Source organism: Cetorhinus maximus, chromosome 14, assembly GCF_964194155.1.
Source record: "Cetorhinus maximus chromosome 14, sCetMax3.hap1.1, whole genome shotgun sequence".
In the NCBI taxonomy this organism is placed as follows: Eukaryota; Metazoa; Chordata; class Chondrichthyes; order Lamniformes; family Cetorhinidae; genus Cetorhinus; species Cetorhinus maximus.
Window position 1 is genome coordinate 49,066,602 of NC_135892.1, and position 15,984 is coordinate 49,082,585.

Sequence of the window (15,984 nt, forward strand, 5' to 3'; positions counted from 1 at the left end):
ATTTCTTGTCCCCCTCAGTGACCCTCATCACAGTATACCCAAGAAACCCGAAACTTCACCCTGCCACCCACATCCCCCTGTAACTGTGATGATCCCCTCTGAATCTCAGCAAGCTCAGTTTTCCCCCGAGGACACTGATGTCGATTCCACCCAACCCAACCTATAAACCACCGTAACTCCCCTTCACCAACTCACCCCACTCTTACAGATTTTCCCTTCCCGGAACCCACTTCCCGGACCTCACTTCCCCTCTCCCCTTCCTTCATGAATTTCAATCTCCGCCCCTTTCCTTCATGTGTGTGCCATCTGCTGCCGATATACTGCTAGCACCTGAGAGAAGAGTGATGCAAATGGCGAAGGCAGCGTCTAGTGGCAGCTAACTGAAAGAGATCTTGTGCACTGTGTGCATGCCACGTTTGCAGATCGGGAAACAGAATGGTCTGATTTCCCGCCGATGGGGTGCAAGATGTCACAGACGCAAAAATAGTCTATAGCCCCATTAATAGGCAGTCTTGCCTATGACTTGCAAATTACGGCCCAAGGTTCACCAACAGGAAAGGTGACCGCCATGAAAGTGCTAAAGAGAAGATTGCAACTTGTTTTCCTGCTGGCAGATTTCAACTTTTGGCCTTGCTCCAAATTTTCCAGTTGTGGCAGCCATTATTCTCGACACTGGCAGGACAGAAAAATTCCGTCAGTAGAGTCATCGAGCTATTTACAGCACAAAAGTTCATTGTTGAGAGTCTGCTTTGGGACAAGTGTCTTGGCCTTGGTCTACTATGGCTTATCATCAAGGGGATGGAAAGGAAGCTCCAATTGTGAGTGGGAGAGGAAGGTGTACCGGGGGCTGGAGAGGAAGGTGTACCAGGGGGTGGGAGAGGAAGGTCTAGGTTTGACTGGGAGAGGAAGGTATATCGGGGCGGATGAGGGGGGAAAGGGAGGTATCAATGGTGTTGAGGGGGTGAGGTTGGGAGGGAGGAAACAATGGTGTCGCAGGGCTGAGGTTGGGAGGGGTGAATGATGGTGTCGTGGGGGGTGACGTTGGGAGGAGGGGAACGATGATGTTGGTATGGTGAGGTTGGGGGGAGTGAGTATGGGCGAGGAGGGTGTAACGGGGAGAGTGCGGCAAGTGGGGAGATATGTGTAAGGGGGAGGAAGATGTAAGGGAGGGAGTTCGGAGGGGGGACAGACTTCGGGTGGAGGGAGGAATTTGGAGGGGGGAAAGAGTCCAGGGGAGGAGGAAGGTGTTCGGAGCGGGGAAGGAGCCCTGGGGGAGGAAGGAGTTCTCAGGGGGAAGGAGTCCAGGTGGAAGAAGGAGTCCAGGGGAGGAAGGAGTCCGAGCAAGGGGTGGAAGGATTAAGGGGGGGATGTCTAGGTGAACGTTCAAGGGAGGGGTCAGTGGAGCCGATGACTACCTCCTGGGGAGTGACTGCCTCCTGGGGAGCCGGTAGGGTGAGAGGGTGAGGGTGCGACGGTAGCAGTAGAAGGGATGGCGAAGGTGCTTGGTGGGGTCACGGGGTCAGATATGGACCCTGGCGGTGGAAAGGAGGGGGTCAGGGATGTCAATATGGATGGGGGCGAGATTCTCAGGAAGGTAGGGAATGTGCACGTTCACCTGGACATCCCAGAAAGAGGAGGGTTCTGGCTGGTAGCTGATGATGGGGAGGTGGAAGATGATGCCGGGGGGTCAACAGTGATGGGGGAAAGGACATGGGTAACTGGGGGAGGGGAAAGGACGGGGGAGCTAAAGACATACTTCAACAGTACCATCTTGCAAAATCAAAAGTGAAATGAGCCATATGTTGGGCGGGAACAGGTGTTGCAGGGGGGTGCGATCACTGGGTGGGTGGAGATGTAGGTCAGCTCAGCTGGTCAACTGAAAGAGAACCCCACCAGGCAGCATTGAAAATGCTTGGGACATTGAGATGGGTGTGATGGAGGAAGGATCTGTGTGCGTGGGAGAGTGCTTGCACAAGGCTCCAAAATGCCCTGCCACACACACATTTCTCCCTCCAGAATCATTTGTGGGCTGGCTGTGTGCAGCTGAACTGCTAGTGGGGGGGATGCAATGGAAGGACTCGCAAAGCCTGTCAATGAAGCTAAAAGACACCATTACACATTATTCAGTGAAAGATAATATATTTTCAGATTAAAAAGTGACAAAATGTATTCACAAATGCAACCAATTGTGATCAGAATTTCTTAAATTTTCTGGGCCTAAAACTTCTAGGTGCTGCCCTGACATCTGCAGCTGGGGTGGAGACAGCCTGTGCAGTTGTTGGCCCTGTTGCCTCTGATGACTTTGGCATGGGTCCTCTGGAGAGCCAAGGCCTTGGGAGCTCCAGTTTGCTTTGGCTGTCCTCCTATGAGCTAGCTGCTCCCTCTGCGATGACAGAAGCCAAGGTTGAGGGAGTCACAGGCAAAGGGGACTCAGAGGAAGAGGACAGTCTCTGAGATTCCTGAGTGGATGACCCAGGGGTGTCCAGCTGCTGCTCCTCCTCCCTTCGGTTGCCTGAGGGCTCCTGCCTGACCCCTTGAGAGGAAGAAGCACCTAGAGGAATGTTGAAGTGCCCTGTTTCCCTTTCACATTGCCAATGCAGGAACTCAACCATGGCTACCACGATGGCGTGCAGGTCTGCACATACCTTCACGTTCTGCTGGACCAGGGCTCTTCATGGCATCTGATATCCTTCCCATGGAGGCCTCCATAAGCGCACATGTGGGCACCACTTCATCAGAGAGCAGACAGACTCACTCCTCCATCTCGCGTCACACTGTGTTGAGGGCTTCCAACAGCTCTGTGTGATGTTACCCCGTCTTCTGCTGACTCTCCACGATGAGTTAGAAGGCCGAATCCAGAGGCTCATCATCTGATTCGGACCTCACAGATGCCTCTTTCCCAGCAGCCCTCCGAGTTCCGGGGAGCTCAGCCTCCTCCTGCTGCGGACATGTGTCCATACGGCCACCACCAGATTTTGAACCCAAGCCTCCTCTAGATCTAGGTTCCACTGAGGTGTGTGTCTTTGCGCTGGTGGAGGGTGTGGGTAAGTGCTGTGACAGGTCTTCCAGGCTACTTATTTCCAGCTCTTCAATGGAGGGAGGACGTGGATGGAACTGAGGGACTGACTGGCTGAGGGTGTCGGTCACTTGGTGATTAGTGCATGGTGCCAGAGTCAAATGCTAGGGCACTCACAGTTGCATTGAGAGTGGGATGATTTGGTGCAGGATCCTCATGTGGGTGTTCACCGTCGACCTCACTATCGCCGCAGACTACATCCTCATGAGTCAGCGTGATGGCACCCTTCTCAAAGTGAGGGGCCTAATGTGAGCCACTCCACCCAAGTCTGGGACCTCTCCCTGCTGCTGTGAGCCAGCTTCTCCTGCATGAAAACAGATGGAGATCGTGTGAGCAGGACATATGGCGCTGCGTGGAATGTTTGTGTGGTGAGCGGAGCCATGGCAGGATGAGGACAGGACGCGAGCTCCAGAGGATATGAACCTGATGGAAATGTGAGTGTGTGTGTGACAACTCGTGCTGTTATCCCTTGAGATCCCTATGGATGTATGATGGGTTTATGAGTGTGTGAGTTGAGATTGAGGAGACTGAGTGGGTGGCTGTCCTCTTTCGCAGGGCATTGGCACCGACCACTGCTGCCACCTCATCCCATGCAGGATTGGTGACCTTGCTTGCTGGTCATCCCCCAGAGCGGGGCTAGAGAACATAGTGGTGGGCCTCCACTGTGTCCAGTAGGCGCTTGAGGGAAGTGTCGCTAAATCTGGGGGCAGCATGTTTCCTCCCTTTGGCAGCCATTAGTTTGCAGCAGCTTCCTATCCCTGAAGAGTGCTCGCCCTTTGCAGGGGCAACCTTTAAATATGGTGCCCGGTTTACTGAGGGCCTGATGTGACAGTGGTGTGGGTGAGTGAGAGGAAGCCTCGCCGGCAACCATAGAACCACAGAACACTACAGCACAAAAAAACAGGCCATTCGGCCCTTCTAGTCTGTGCCGAAATATTATTCCGCTAGTCCCATTGACCTGCACCCAGTCCATAACCCTCCAGACCTCTCCCTTCCATGTATCTATCCAATTTATTCTTAAAACTTAAGAGTGAGCTCGCATTTACCATGTCAGATGGCAGCTCGTTCCACACTCCCACCACTCTCTGAGTGAAGAAGTTCCCCCTATTGTTCCCCCTAAACCTTTCCCCTTTCACCCTAAAGCCATGTCCTCTCGTGTTTATCTCTCCTAATCTAAGTGGAAAGAGCCTACTCGCATTTACTCTGTCTATACCCCTCATAATTTTGTAAACGTCTATCAAATCTCCAGGCGTGTTTCCCAGGAATGCACGATTAATGAGGCGGGATTGGGACGATACGGAATGAAAAGCAGCCATTGCGGGTAAAGCGTCCTTTTTCCTGCCCGCTACTGCACTTAGTGCAAATCTGGGACAATTCCATCCCCAACTTCCTCCCACAAACTCCACCCCCAAGCGAAGCCCCCCAACTCCCCCCAACCCGGCCTGACAAGACCTCACCACCCAATTCGCCCCGAATTCCTGACAACCCACCCCTTGATGCCCTGACTCCCCCTGACCCAACATGACCCGACCTCACCACCCTACCCAGCTACCACCTTACCCACTGTACCTCTTTACCCACTTAGCTCACCCACCTTACACCTTTAGCCACTTACCTTATCCCCCCTCCGGCCCCTTACTCCCTTACTTCACCCTATCCCCTTAGCCATTTATGCTCTTACCCACAACTTATCGACCCTACCCCCTCACCCATCCTACCCCCTTACCCACTTACCTTCTCTCCATAGCTTTTCTTTACTTACCACAATACAGCAGCTAGTGCCGTAAAAAGGAGCAGGTGCTAAGTAAATTAGAGGATACTCTTTCGAGTTATCAACAGTCACAGATTGCAACTCTTTTGAGTACAATCACAGTTCTTGGTTTCCAGGAGTGGGACATGAACCCTCAACCCTCTGATTCAAAGGCGAGGGTGCTATGAACTGAGCCACAGCTGACACCTCTAAAATAGTGCACTCTCTTTGGAAATGAATAATTTTCAGCATTTGTAACCATCAAAAGTAAATAAACTAATTCTAAGTAAACAATCTTTTAATTGATAATCAGATTGTACTGAAACTTGAACAAACAATTAAGCCCTGCAGAGTCGCAATTCCTGTTATGGGATAAAAAAGCATAATTATGTATATCATTCAGTCCCCAAGTATGCTAGACTTCCTTTGGATTAAACAATTGATAGCATTCTTATGGAAAAGTTATAACTTTGTGCCAAAAACGTAGCGTATAAGACTGTTGTGTTTCAGGACTGTCTCTTTAATTTAGGGTAAGATGAAGGGGGTCTTGTAAACTCTAAATTTTGCTGACAACAAGCATAGGTAACTTGGTCGTTAAAGAGGGGCCTAGGTTGTCTTACTGGGTAGAAGGTACAAGATAGTCACACCTGTAATCAATGACCAGAGAAGTTGTGCTTAGGATGGATAGACTGTTCTTCTCTAAGTCTAGTTAATTGCCAGATAAAATGAAGTTGGGAGTCTAGAGGATAGATAATTAGCATTTCTACCTAGATATAAGGCCTGTGTGATTCGTGTTGACATGGAGATGGGCTTTGAGAGGGGAAAAGTCCATAGGAAGCTATTGTAGGATCAGAGGTTTACCTAAATATCACTGAATATCATAGACAATGTCAATCTGCAAGAATCTGAGAAAGAGAGAACAGAGGGAAAGAGTCAGCAAGTCTCTGTTGTTCACCGGATAGGATACGAGTGGGAGTTCATGCTTGGATTCAAGAGACCAAGTTTGTCAGGGTTTGAGCAAAGCTGGAAGATTCACCTAGCTTATCTAGAGGGAGGGAACTCTAATTCATCTCTCACCATGAAAGTCAGTTTGGGGAGTAGAAGTTAACAGGCTGGAAAAGGAAAAAGGAGCTGAGAATAGTTTTGGGCTGGCTCCTAGAGAATGAAGTGTCCACTTAGGGGACAGAATGAAGTATAAATGTGACAGGGAAGTTTGGTCATTGTATAAGTTAAAAGGGGGATCTTTTTTATAGTTTAGAGTATAAATTGCTTACTGCAGTAAAACAGTGAAAGTCTTAAAACTTGAAATCTTGTATTGTGACCTTTTCATTCATTCACTGGAAGATTGAATTTCTGTTTTTTAAAAGGTATCACTCTATGGGGATCGTAACAACTTTAAAAAAAACATGGGGATCTAGTAACATGTTGTGCATAAACAATTAAGAAGTCAAGCAATTTTCAGTATTTACACATATTTTAAAGACTGGAATATGAGGAATATATTCAGACAAAAAGTCTGGCAGATCATTTTTAAAGCAGTTTTAATCAAATAACTATGGAATGCTGATGGGCATCGGATATGGAATGAAGATATTAAGTGGAATTCTCCCAAAAGGAAACTAAGTGTGGTGGCGGGCGATTTTGGTAGCGCCCAGCCCACCGTCCATAATGGCAGCAACTAGCACCTGATTCTGCACTTGGAGCCTTATTAATTATGCAGTGACGCATTTCACTCCAAATTACCTGGCAGGTTGGGAGCTGAATCGTCTGCAGCTGTCAGCTGGCGGGTTGGAAGGTCCAGGTGCCATGTTTAGGTGCCAGTCCAACACACAATCTCAATCTCTGCAGCCAGAGATGTCTGCAACTCATAAGAGAAAGGTCAAGAGCTTCAGGGTGAAGTCTGCACCCCACTTCACCCACCAGGCCTTCCAGGCCTTGATCAGACGGGTGCAGGAACAACGGCACGTGCTCTACCCCATGGATGGCTGCAGGGAGCACAGCAGCCTCACCTCTCGTGCCTGGCATCCTCAACCTCAGTGAATTCGAGGAGGCTACAGCCGAGCTGATTGCAGACAACAGGGATCACTTCTGTGGGGAAGGGGTGATCGGCATCTCCAACCAACCTAGTTCAGATCATAGCTGCATCACCTCACCAAATCCTGACATTTACAGTGAGTCACCTACAGTCTTATCTAGCTCATGCTCATTAACTGAAACTCTCTTTTCTATTTTCTAGGCACAAGCACATCGAGGACCTCAAGCTAATCCAGTAACACCAATGCGAGCCCCTGGACCTCATCCGAGGACAAAGCTCCAGAAGAAACGTCACAGCACTCTAACACACCCTTCACCAGCTCAGAGACACACGTCAGTGGGGCACAGATGTTGGTTAGACTCGGGCTCACTTGCTGGGGAACACCTCACTGACACATCACCGCAGCAGTCAGAGGCAGGGACAGCCCAGGTCTCTGGCACTCGGAGGGCTGCTGGAGACCAGCCACCCACTCAGTCCAAGTCAGATGAGGAGCCTCTGAAAGCAGATGCCAAATCTATGCTGGAGGTGCAATGACAGGCTGCGGAACATCTGGCAGAGACTCGGCAGTCACTCAGCAGACTAGAGCGAACGATGGAGGAGTCTGTCTGCGTTCTGTCTGATGTTGTGGCTCTGACATGTGAACGCCTTGAGGTCACCATGGGAAGGCTGGTGACCACCATGGAGACCTTGGTCCAGTGGATCTTCCTGGATTTGTACTCGGCCTGCACTCCATGGCCACACACCTTGGTGGGCACCATCAGGATGTAGGTGACATGACGACGAGGCACCTTGACATCCCTCTGGGTGCACCATCTCTGGCAGGATTCCAGGAGGACGGGGTCCTCAAGCACTCACAGGGAGAATGGGCATCAACCGGACACCCCGCAGGCCTCTTCTCAGGATACTCCAAGGCTATGCAGCCATTCACAGCCCCTCAGCCTGCGACCCCATCCACTCCAGCTTCTCAGGTCGCTAAGGGTGCTTTTGCCCCTGAGCAGATGATCTTATCAGGCCCGGGCCTCGGGCTACCAAAGGACGTCCGTCAAAGTCTTCACAGGCATCAGGATATAGCAGTCAACAGGCTGCCTCCACCTCTGCTGCAGATGTCGCGGCTTCAATCAGGCTAGAGTTAGGCAAGTTAAGAAAAATTGATGTCACTTTTGGGTCACGGGTGTGTTAGACTTGTAACTATTGCACTTTTGTTAATACATGTGATGGATATGTGAATGTTCCTGTCAACTGAAGGCATTGTGATTTTGTACTTTGGAGTCCTCTTATTTCAAGGTTTAACCTTCCTCCCACTCAGTGATAGTGTCCCACTGTGAGATTAACATTCCTGTGATGTCAACCTCAGTTGAACTAGTATCTACACCCCTTGTGTGATGTCAGGGAGATGTGTTTAAATCTTTATTGGAAGTGTGTGATGTAAGTGTTTCTCACCCTTCTTCCTCAAAGAACATCATTGAGCGAGGGCAGCTCATCAGCATTGATATTCTCACAGCATGTATGTCTCCTCAGTGGTTGTAGCAGAAGAAAAGACATGCACAGGAGGAGGAAATCCCTAGGCATGTCCACATCTCAGTCGCAGCAGTGTTTGCATTATTAGATGGTGACGAAGGCTTCAAGTCTTCTCTTGCATCAATCTTGTTCCTAAGTGGGCTCTCATTCCTCACAGGGCCCCGTGGACCAAAGCAAAGAGCATGGCCTGGCAATTCATGAGGCAAGTGCGAATGCGGTACTCGTTCCCACTGCAAGTGGGTAGACATCCCCTGAGTTGAAAGAAGATGGTATTGAGGGCTAGGAGAGATGTGGCCATATTCCTTCACTTGGCTTTACTGTTCCTGGAACCTGTCAGCGATTAACGTAACATGGAGCACAGCTCCCACATCTTCCTACCTCCATGGCGTGATCACGCCCATATTGACCCTCAGCAGCCTCCTGAAGTTCCTGGGCTTCCGGATCTTCGTCCTCTGATGGGCTCTCATCCCCCTCCAGGTCATCCTCTGGCAGGGGCTCTTCTCTTTGCACTGCCAGATTGTGAAGGGCGCAACACACTGCGATAATGTGGAAAATCCTGTCGGGAGTGTATTGGAGTGAGCCATCTGAGCAGTCCAAGCATCTGAAACATCTTCAGAAGCCCTATGGTCTGCTCTATAAGGGAGGGATTGGACCTTTGAGCAGCACTGTACCTCTCCTTGGAACAACTCTAAGGGTGACACACCACTATCATCATCCAGCGCTTCAGTGGGTACCCCTTATCCCCAAGCAGCCAACCCTGCAGATGTAATGGCCCCTCGAAAATCTCAGGCGCCTAGAGTGACTCAGGATGTAGGCATAATGGCAATTCCCATGGTACTGTGCACAAACGTGCAGTATGTACTTCCGGTGATCACACACCAGTTGCACGTTGATGGAATAATAGCCATTGCAGTTTATAAACAATGGGGCCTGCTGCCATGGAGCCCGTATAGCCACACGAGTGCAGTCTATTGCACCCTGCACTCTAGGGAGGCCTGAGATGGCGGCGAAGCTGGTGAATCTTGCAGCCTGGCTATCTTTGTCAAAAGCAAACCTGACATAATGATGGGCCTTCCTGTAAAGGGCATCTGTGTCCTTTATGCATCGATGTAGTTGCAGACTGAGAGATGCCACACAGATCGCCTGTTGATCCTTGGAAAGAACCAGAGGCCAAGACATCGAGGGCAGCAGTCACCTTCAAAGCCACTGGCAAGGGATACCCCCCCAACTCCACGTAACATCAGGTCTTCACAAAGAATGTGACATATGTAATGTACCAGATCTCGGGACAAACGCAGACGTGCACAGCATTGCCTCTTGCTCACTTTTAATTAAGAGACTCTTGGACAATTAAACCCTACATCTGGCAAGTTGCCCCCATTGTCTGGGTCTCTCCTCCTGACCCTCCTGTTCATGCTGCAGCTCCCTTGACTATGTCCCTCCTGCTGGAGCTGTACGCAGAGTCGCCTCTCTCTCCTTCACCTCCTCCATTGCATTACGACACTGACAAAGGCAGCATTGAGTCCTCGATCCAGATCTGCTTTTGCCTTTTCTCTGAAAGGAAAAATTAAAGACATTAATGATTCAAGGGGCAAGAAAGCGAAGCTCAGAGGATGACACGTCTGGAGACTGTAAATGTCCATAGTTTTTCCTGCCCTATTTGCATGGTGGCTGATGCCGCCTTATCCCTGAGACACCAGCACACATCGAGGTGACCAAGACGGCATCGCAGATATGTAACATCTTGAGCCCTGCGTGGGATGCTAAAGTTTAAGTGAGATGATTGACCCAACCTAGCTCTGTGCTCCAATCTCTGATGTGGCATATTAATGACCAGTCAGTTGCTCATGGATGCCCTTTGTCCCATTAGGAGTGTCACATCTCGTGAACATGCAACGGGCCTTCATTGATGGAATGGCATATATGATACAGCTGCGCCTCCTTCACTATTGCCTGCATTCCCAAATTCTACATTCCTATGTGTTACAATTGAGATGCAGCAACTGTGATGTGTGGCCACTGAGTTCTGAGTAGCCTTTTAACAGTGCTAATGAAGCCATTGGCTTTAAGTGGCTTTCATCGCAAGGAGGCCTTCTTCCTTTCTAAGCAGACTCCTGCTCATTCCAATGGCAAAGAGAGGTTAGAGAGCCACCCCAGAAAGGCCCCTCTTGTGTTTGCCCTTCCCCCTGACTGCCATTCCACAGCCTTCCCTTCCCATTGCCCCCCTCATGTTTGTCAGCCTGACCCTCACCTCACAGCCCACCCCCGGTTCAAATGCTAATCTCTGAAAGTGGAGGCCTGCATGAGTACCACAGCACAGTGGTGTTCCTCAGAACAATGAAAGCAAAGAGAAGGAACAGTCCAACCCTACAACCCCAGCAGAGTGGCGTTCATCGTTACAAGACCAGTGGGCAGCGCTATGGCAGATATGTTCTACTCACCTCGAAGTTACCAGCGAACCGAAGTCCGACATGTGCACGCCACCCCTTTTCAGAGGGTTTGATGCTGACGTAATTTCTCACTGGTGTGACAGAAGATTGGAAGGTGTGGCGTGATTCCAGCGTGTAACTGTTTTAATGAGCATTCATGACATGCTAATGGATGCAAATGGCGGTTCGTGCCACTGGTCGGCGGGATAACCGAGCTGCCATGAAAACACCATCAGGAGAATTGCAACCTGATTTTACAACAGTGGGTTTCCGATTTTTTGCCTCCCGCTGGATTCTCCGTTCCCGCCCGCCATGGAACCCACCGCAGTCGAGATGGGAGAATTCCAGCCATTAAATATTCTGCATCCCTGCACTTCTTGAGTGCTAAAGTTGGTAGACAATATGTCTTGGAATTAAAGCATTTATAACTGATGGATTGCCAATTGCAGTAAAAATAAAGAATAAAGCATTCTTGAACAGAAAATCATTTTGAAATTTAAATTTGCTTAGAAGATGCCTTTCATAATTCTTTTGTTTAAATTCAATTCCCTTTTATATTATTTAGCTGTGTATAGCTGATAAGTAATGGCTATGAGTGCATTAAGTGTAGCATCACTGATGTCAGTCAACTCAGTTGAGCAATTTTTGTGTGCATTGGGGCATGGAGATTGTCTGCACTGAGAGCCTGTTATCTCACAGAAGCTGAATTTATAATGGAATAGGGTTAGTGGATGGATCAAGGAGGTCATTGTTATGAAGAAAGAATAGATTGGAGGAGAAACAGCATCCAGAATTAATGAAAGTAGAGACAGAGAATAAGTTTCAACTCCATCAGAGTGATTTGAGAAAAAACTGGATACCAATGAATATAGCTTGAACTTCACGTCATGTTTTGAAGGAACCTTATATAGAAGTGCACAGTGTTGGATCCTGTTAATTTTGAAATTATCCTAGGCAATGACCTAAATTCATCAAAGGTGTTCAAGACCAAGATTCCAAAGCTGAACAGTTCTGCTATACTGGCAGAAATGAATTAACCCAAACTTCTCAAAGTGATGGATTGTTTGGTTTAACAGCAAATTTATAACTTCAGAGAGAACAACTGGAAGTTCAGAAGGCCTGGAGGCTTGAAGATTGAGTTTGATCACCTTTTGCAAGGATAGTGTGAAAATGAGCAGATTTCCGAAGAAAAGGAAAAGTAGACTGCATGAAAATGAGATAAATTCAAAAGATGACATAGGTTGGAGGCAATTCAGAGGCACACATTTTAATGTCCTTTGCAACCATAGTTCTTATTGAGATCCAGGAGCAAAGGATCCAACAGACTTGGTGAGATAAAGCATTAATCATAATAATAAAACAGAAATACAATGAAGGGAAGCTCTTTAATAAGATTAGTGAATTTAGGAGCTTGGTTAGCTCAGTTGGCTGGATGGCTGGTGAGTGATACTAATAGCACAGGTTCCATTCCCATACCTGCTGAGGTCATCCATGAAGGCCTTCTCAACCTTGCCTGAGGTGTGGTGACCCTCAGGTTAGACTCACCACCAGTCATCTCTCTCTAATGAGAGAACAGTCCTCTGGGACTACAGTGACTTTTTTGTTTCTTGAATTTAGAGTTGAAAAAGAAAAGTGAATCAAATAGATTGCTTTCTCTTTAGTAGCAGTAACTACTATACTATCAGGGCATAAGATAGGTGAAAAGCAAAATTCAGAGGTTATGAGATGATTGGTTACCTAACGGAGTAGAGAGTAAGGATAAATGGGTCTCTTTCAGGTTGACAGAATGTGAGCAGTGAAGTGCCACAGGGATCAGGTCTCGGGCCTCAACTATTTACAATTTATATCAATGACTTGGGTGAAGGGAGTGAATGTATGGTTGCTAAATTTGCTGATAACACAAAGATAGGTAGGAAAGTAAGTTGTGAAGAGGACATAAGGAGTCCACAAAGGAACATAGCTTGAGTAAATGGGATAAAATTTGGCATATGGAGTATAAAGTGAGAAGATATGAACTTGTCTACTTTGGCAGGAAGAATAGAAAAACAGCATATTACTTAAACAGAGAGATATTGCAGAACTCTGAAGTACAGAGCGATCTGGGTGCCCTGGTAAATGAATCAGGAAAAGTTAGTATGCAGTTACAGCAAGAGATTAGGAAGGTAAATGGAATAATGTCATTTATTGCAAGGGGAATGGAATATAAAAGCAGGACTGTTTTGATACAGTTGTACATGGCATTGGTGAGACCACATCTAGGGAACGGTGTACAGTTTTAGTCTCCTTATTTAAGAAAGGATATAAATGCATTAGAAGCAGCTCAGAGAAGGTTCACTCAACTGCTACTTGAGATGAGGGGGCTTATCTTGCAAGGAAAGGTTAGGCAGGCTAGGGCCATATCTGTTAGAGTTTAAAAGATTGAGAGGTAATCTTATTGAATAGTATAAGATCCGAAGAGGACATGAGAGGGTGGATGCTGAAAGGATGTTTCCCCATGTGAGAGAGACTAGAAATCGGGGACAAGCTTAAAAATAAGGAGTCTCCCATTTAAGACGGAGATGAGAAGAAATGTTTTCTCTGAGGGATGTGAATCTTTGGAACTCTCTTCCCCAGGGAGCGGTGGAGGAGGGTCAATGATTATTTTTAAGGCAGTTGACTAACAAGGGAGTCAAAGGTTATCAGGGGTAGGCAGAATGTGGAGTTGAGGCCACAATCAGATCAGGCATGATTTTTTTTTTGGAGTAAAAATATTTATTGAATTGCACGGATATCTTTGCAGGAAACCTTTACAATTGTTATGCAATGCTCCCAGCATTAGAAGCAATCCTGGGCCACAGATCTGCACATTCCTTGGCAACAGGGCCTGTGATTGCAGAGCCTTTCATTTCTTCTTTGTTATTTACTATCACCCCTGCATTGTCTTCAAAGTAGAGGAAGACTCCGTCTTTTCTCCAGTATGCTTTCCGCTGCTGTATCACTACTGCTGGGCGTGTCTTTCCCCTGTGCTCTGGTTTGCCTTTCTTTACAATTGCCATGACCATGTCATCAACACCAGCAGCTGGTAATCTGTTCAAACGTCCCTTGATCCCTTTGACAGAGACAATGTACAGGTTCTTGGCACCTGTGTTATTGGCACAGTCGATCACAGCCCCCACGGGGAGACCAAGGGAGATGCAAAATTTCACTCTGGACGAACCACCACGTCCTCTCTTAGACATTGTGGTTCAGATGGCGGAGCAGGTTCGAGGAGCGAATGGCCTAATGGCCTAATCCTGCTCTTAATTCATGGGGAGAATTTTCAGCTCCGCAAGTGAGGGCGGAGCCTGCTCGCCAAGGCGTAAAATGACACGGGGTGACGTCGAGCATGCGTCCCGATGTCACTGCGCGTCATTTAGATTTTCAGTTTGCCGGGCGTGCAGCCAACTCGGCTGCGCGCCTGCCCAACTATCAAAGGCCTGTTAGGCCATTAATTAACTAATTAACCCGATTGAGAAAGCTGCCCGTCCAATCTTAAGGTGGGCGGGCAGGCGAAGAGCCCAGGCAGCCTTCATATTTTCCATGGAACCTCATCCACGGGCGAGATGAGGTCTCATGAAAGGTTTATAAATTAAATAAATTTTTCTATTAAAGTTCATTGACATGTCCCAGCTCATGTGACACTGTCACATGAGGGGACATGTCTTAAATTTTTTTTTTCTTTATTAATATTTTTAAAACTTACTTATCTCCCTGATGTGCCTCAGGGAGATTTCAGCGCATACGCGAAAGAGCACACTCCCAACTCAGGGAAACCTCTCCTGCCCACACAGGGAGCGCACAGCGCTTCCGGGTGCACGTCACGCTGGGCGGGCCTTAATTAGCCTGCTCATGTAAAACGGCAGCGCGGACCCAATCGGGGACACTAATCGGGTCCGCACCCGTCACCACACAACCCCCCCCGATGGGGGGAAAGTTCTCTCCCATATGTCCATATGTAAGTTTGTGTAACAAATGTGATTGACGGAAGAATGGTAGAACCAGATCTAATGGAAATCTGAATTTAACATTTTTATACATGACATAGGAGAGTTTGATGCTGAGTGCAAAAAGTCGAAGAATAATTCTTGCCCTTATTTTTTTATTTGTATCTATACATTCCTCCTGCATTTAAATCAATTGTTCCTTCCAGGTACATTTGAGCCAAAGCAACCTATCAGAGGTGAGACATGAATCACAAGGTAAATGTAAGTAGTTTTCAGTAAAATGGTGAAGGTTAAAACTAGCTTCTGTACTGTTTATTAAATTTTTCTTTCCACCAGTTGGAAGGGCATAATATTTTCTCCAACCTGAGCTCTGATGATTATGAACAGTTGTTAGAGATCATTCGGAAAGCCATCATTGCCACTGATCTGGCACTATATTTTGGAAACAGGAAACAATTAGCTGACCTGCTAGAGGCAGGAGCGTTGGACATCAACAATCAAACACACAGGTAAATGTCTTATGTATTTAAACTGAAGTTATAAATTATTGAATTATTATGATAGCTACACGCTAAGGAAACCATTGTAGAAATTGTAAAAGATTTATGAAACAGTTTGAACTCTCCCTTACAAAAGCAAAATACTGCAGCTTCTGGAAATCTGAAATATAAACAGAAAATTCTGAAAAACTCAACAAATCTGGCAATATTTGTAGAGAGAGAAGCAGAATTAACATTTCAGTCTGTGACCTTTCATCAGAACTGGGATAAGTTAGAAATGTAATAGATTTTGAGTGAAAGGGCGGGAGGGTAGGAAGGAAATCAATAGGGTGGAGCACGTCAGAATTTAAATGCTAGAGGTCCAATGTAAAAGGCCAAAGTAATGGGACAAGTAAGGGATCACAGGGTATGTCAATGGGAGGTATGAATGGTAGATCCTGAATTGAATAGCTGCCGTCCAATGAAATAAGAGGTAAAAATGAGAGGAAAAAAAAACAAACCTATTACATTTCTAACTTTTCTAAGTTCTGATGAAAGGTTACAGCTCTGAAATGTTAACTCTGTTTCTCTCTTCACAAGTGCTACCTGACCTGCTGATCATTTCCAGTTTCTATTTGTACTCCCCCTTGTAACCTAGCAATAAAGAGCTTAATTCCCACGGCGTCTTTGGCTGGGCCAGCATTTATTGCCCATCCCTAATTACCCTTGTTCAGA

General features: G+C 47.3%; 1 protein-coding gene and 1 pseudogene across 1 annotated transcript in view; one reads left to right on the plus strand and one right to left on the minus strand.

Moving 5' to 3' along the window:
- Positions 1 to 15,984, plus strand: part of pde10a (phosphodiesterase 10A) — a 484,537-nt gene that overhangs the window by 420,059 nt on the left and 48,494 nt on the right. The window contains exon 18 of the mRNA XM_078557603.1: positions 15,107 to 15,279. Coding sequence (XP_078413729.1) covers positions 15,107 to 15,279 — 173 coding nt within the window. The remainder of the gene's footprint in view (positions 1 to 15,106; positions 15,280 to 15,984) is intronic.
- Positions 13,548 to 14,026, minus strand: LOC144690127 (large ribosomal subunit protein uL14 pseudogene; annotated as a pseudogene).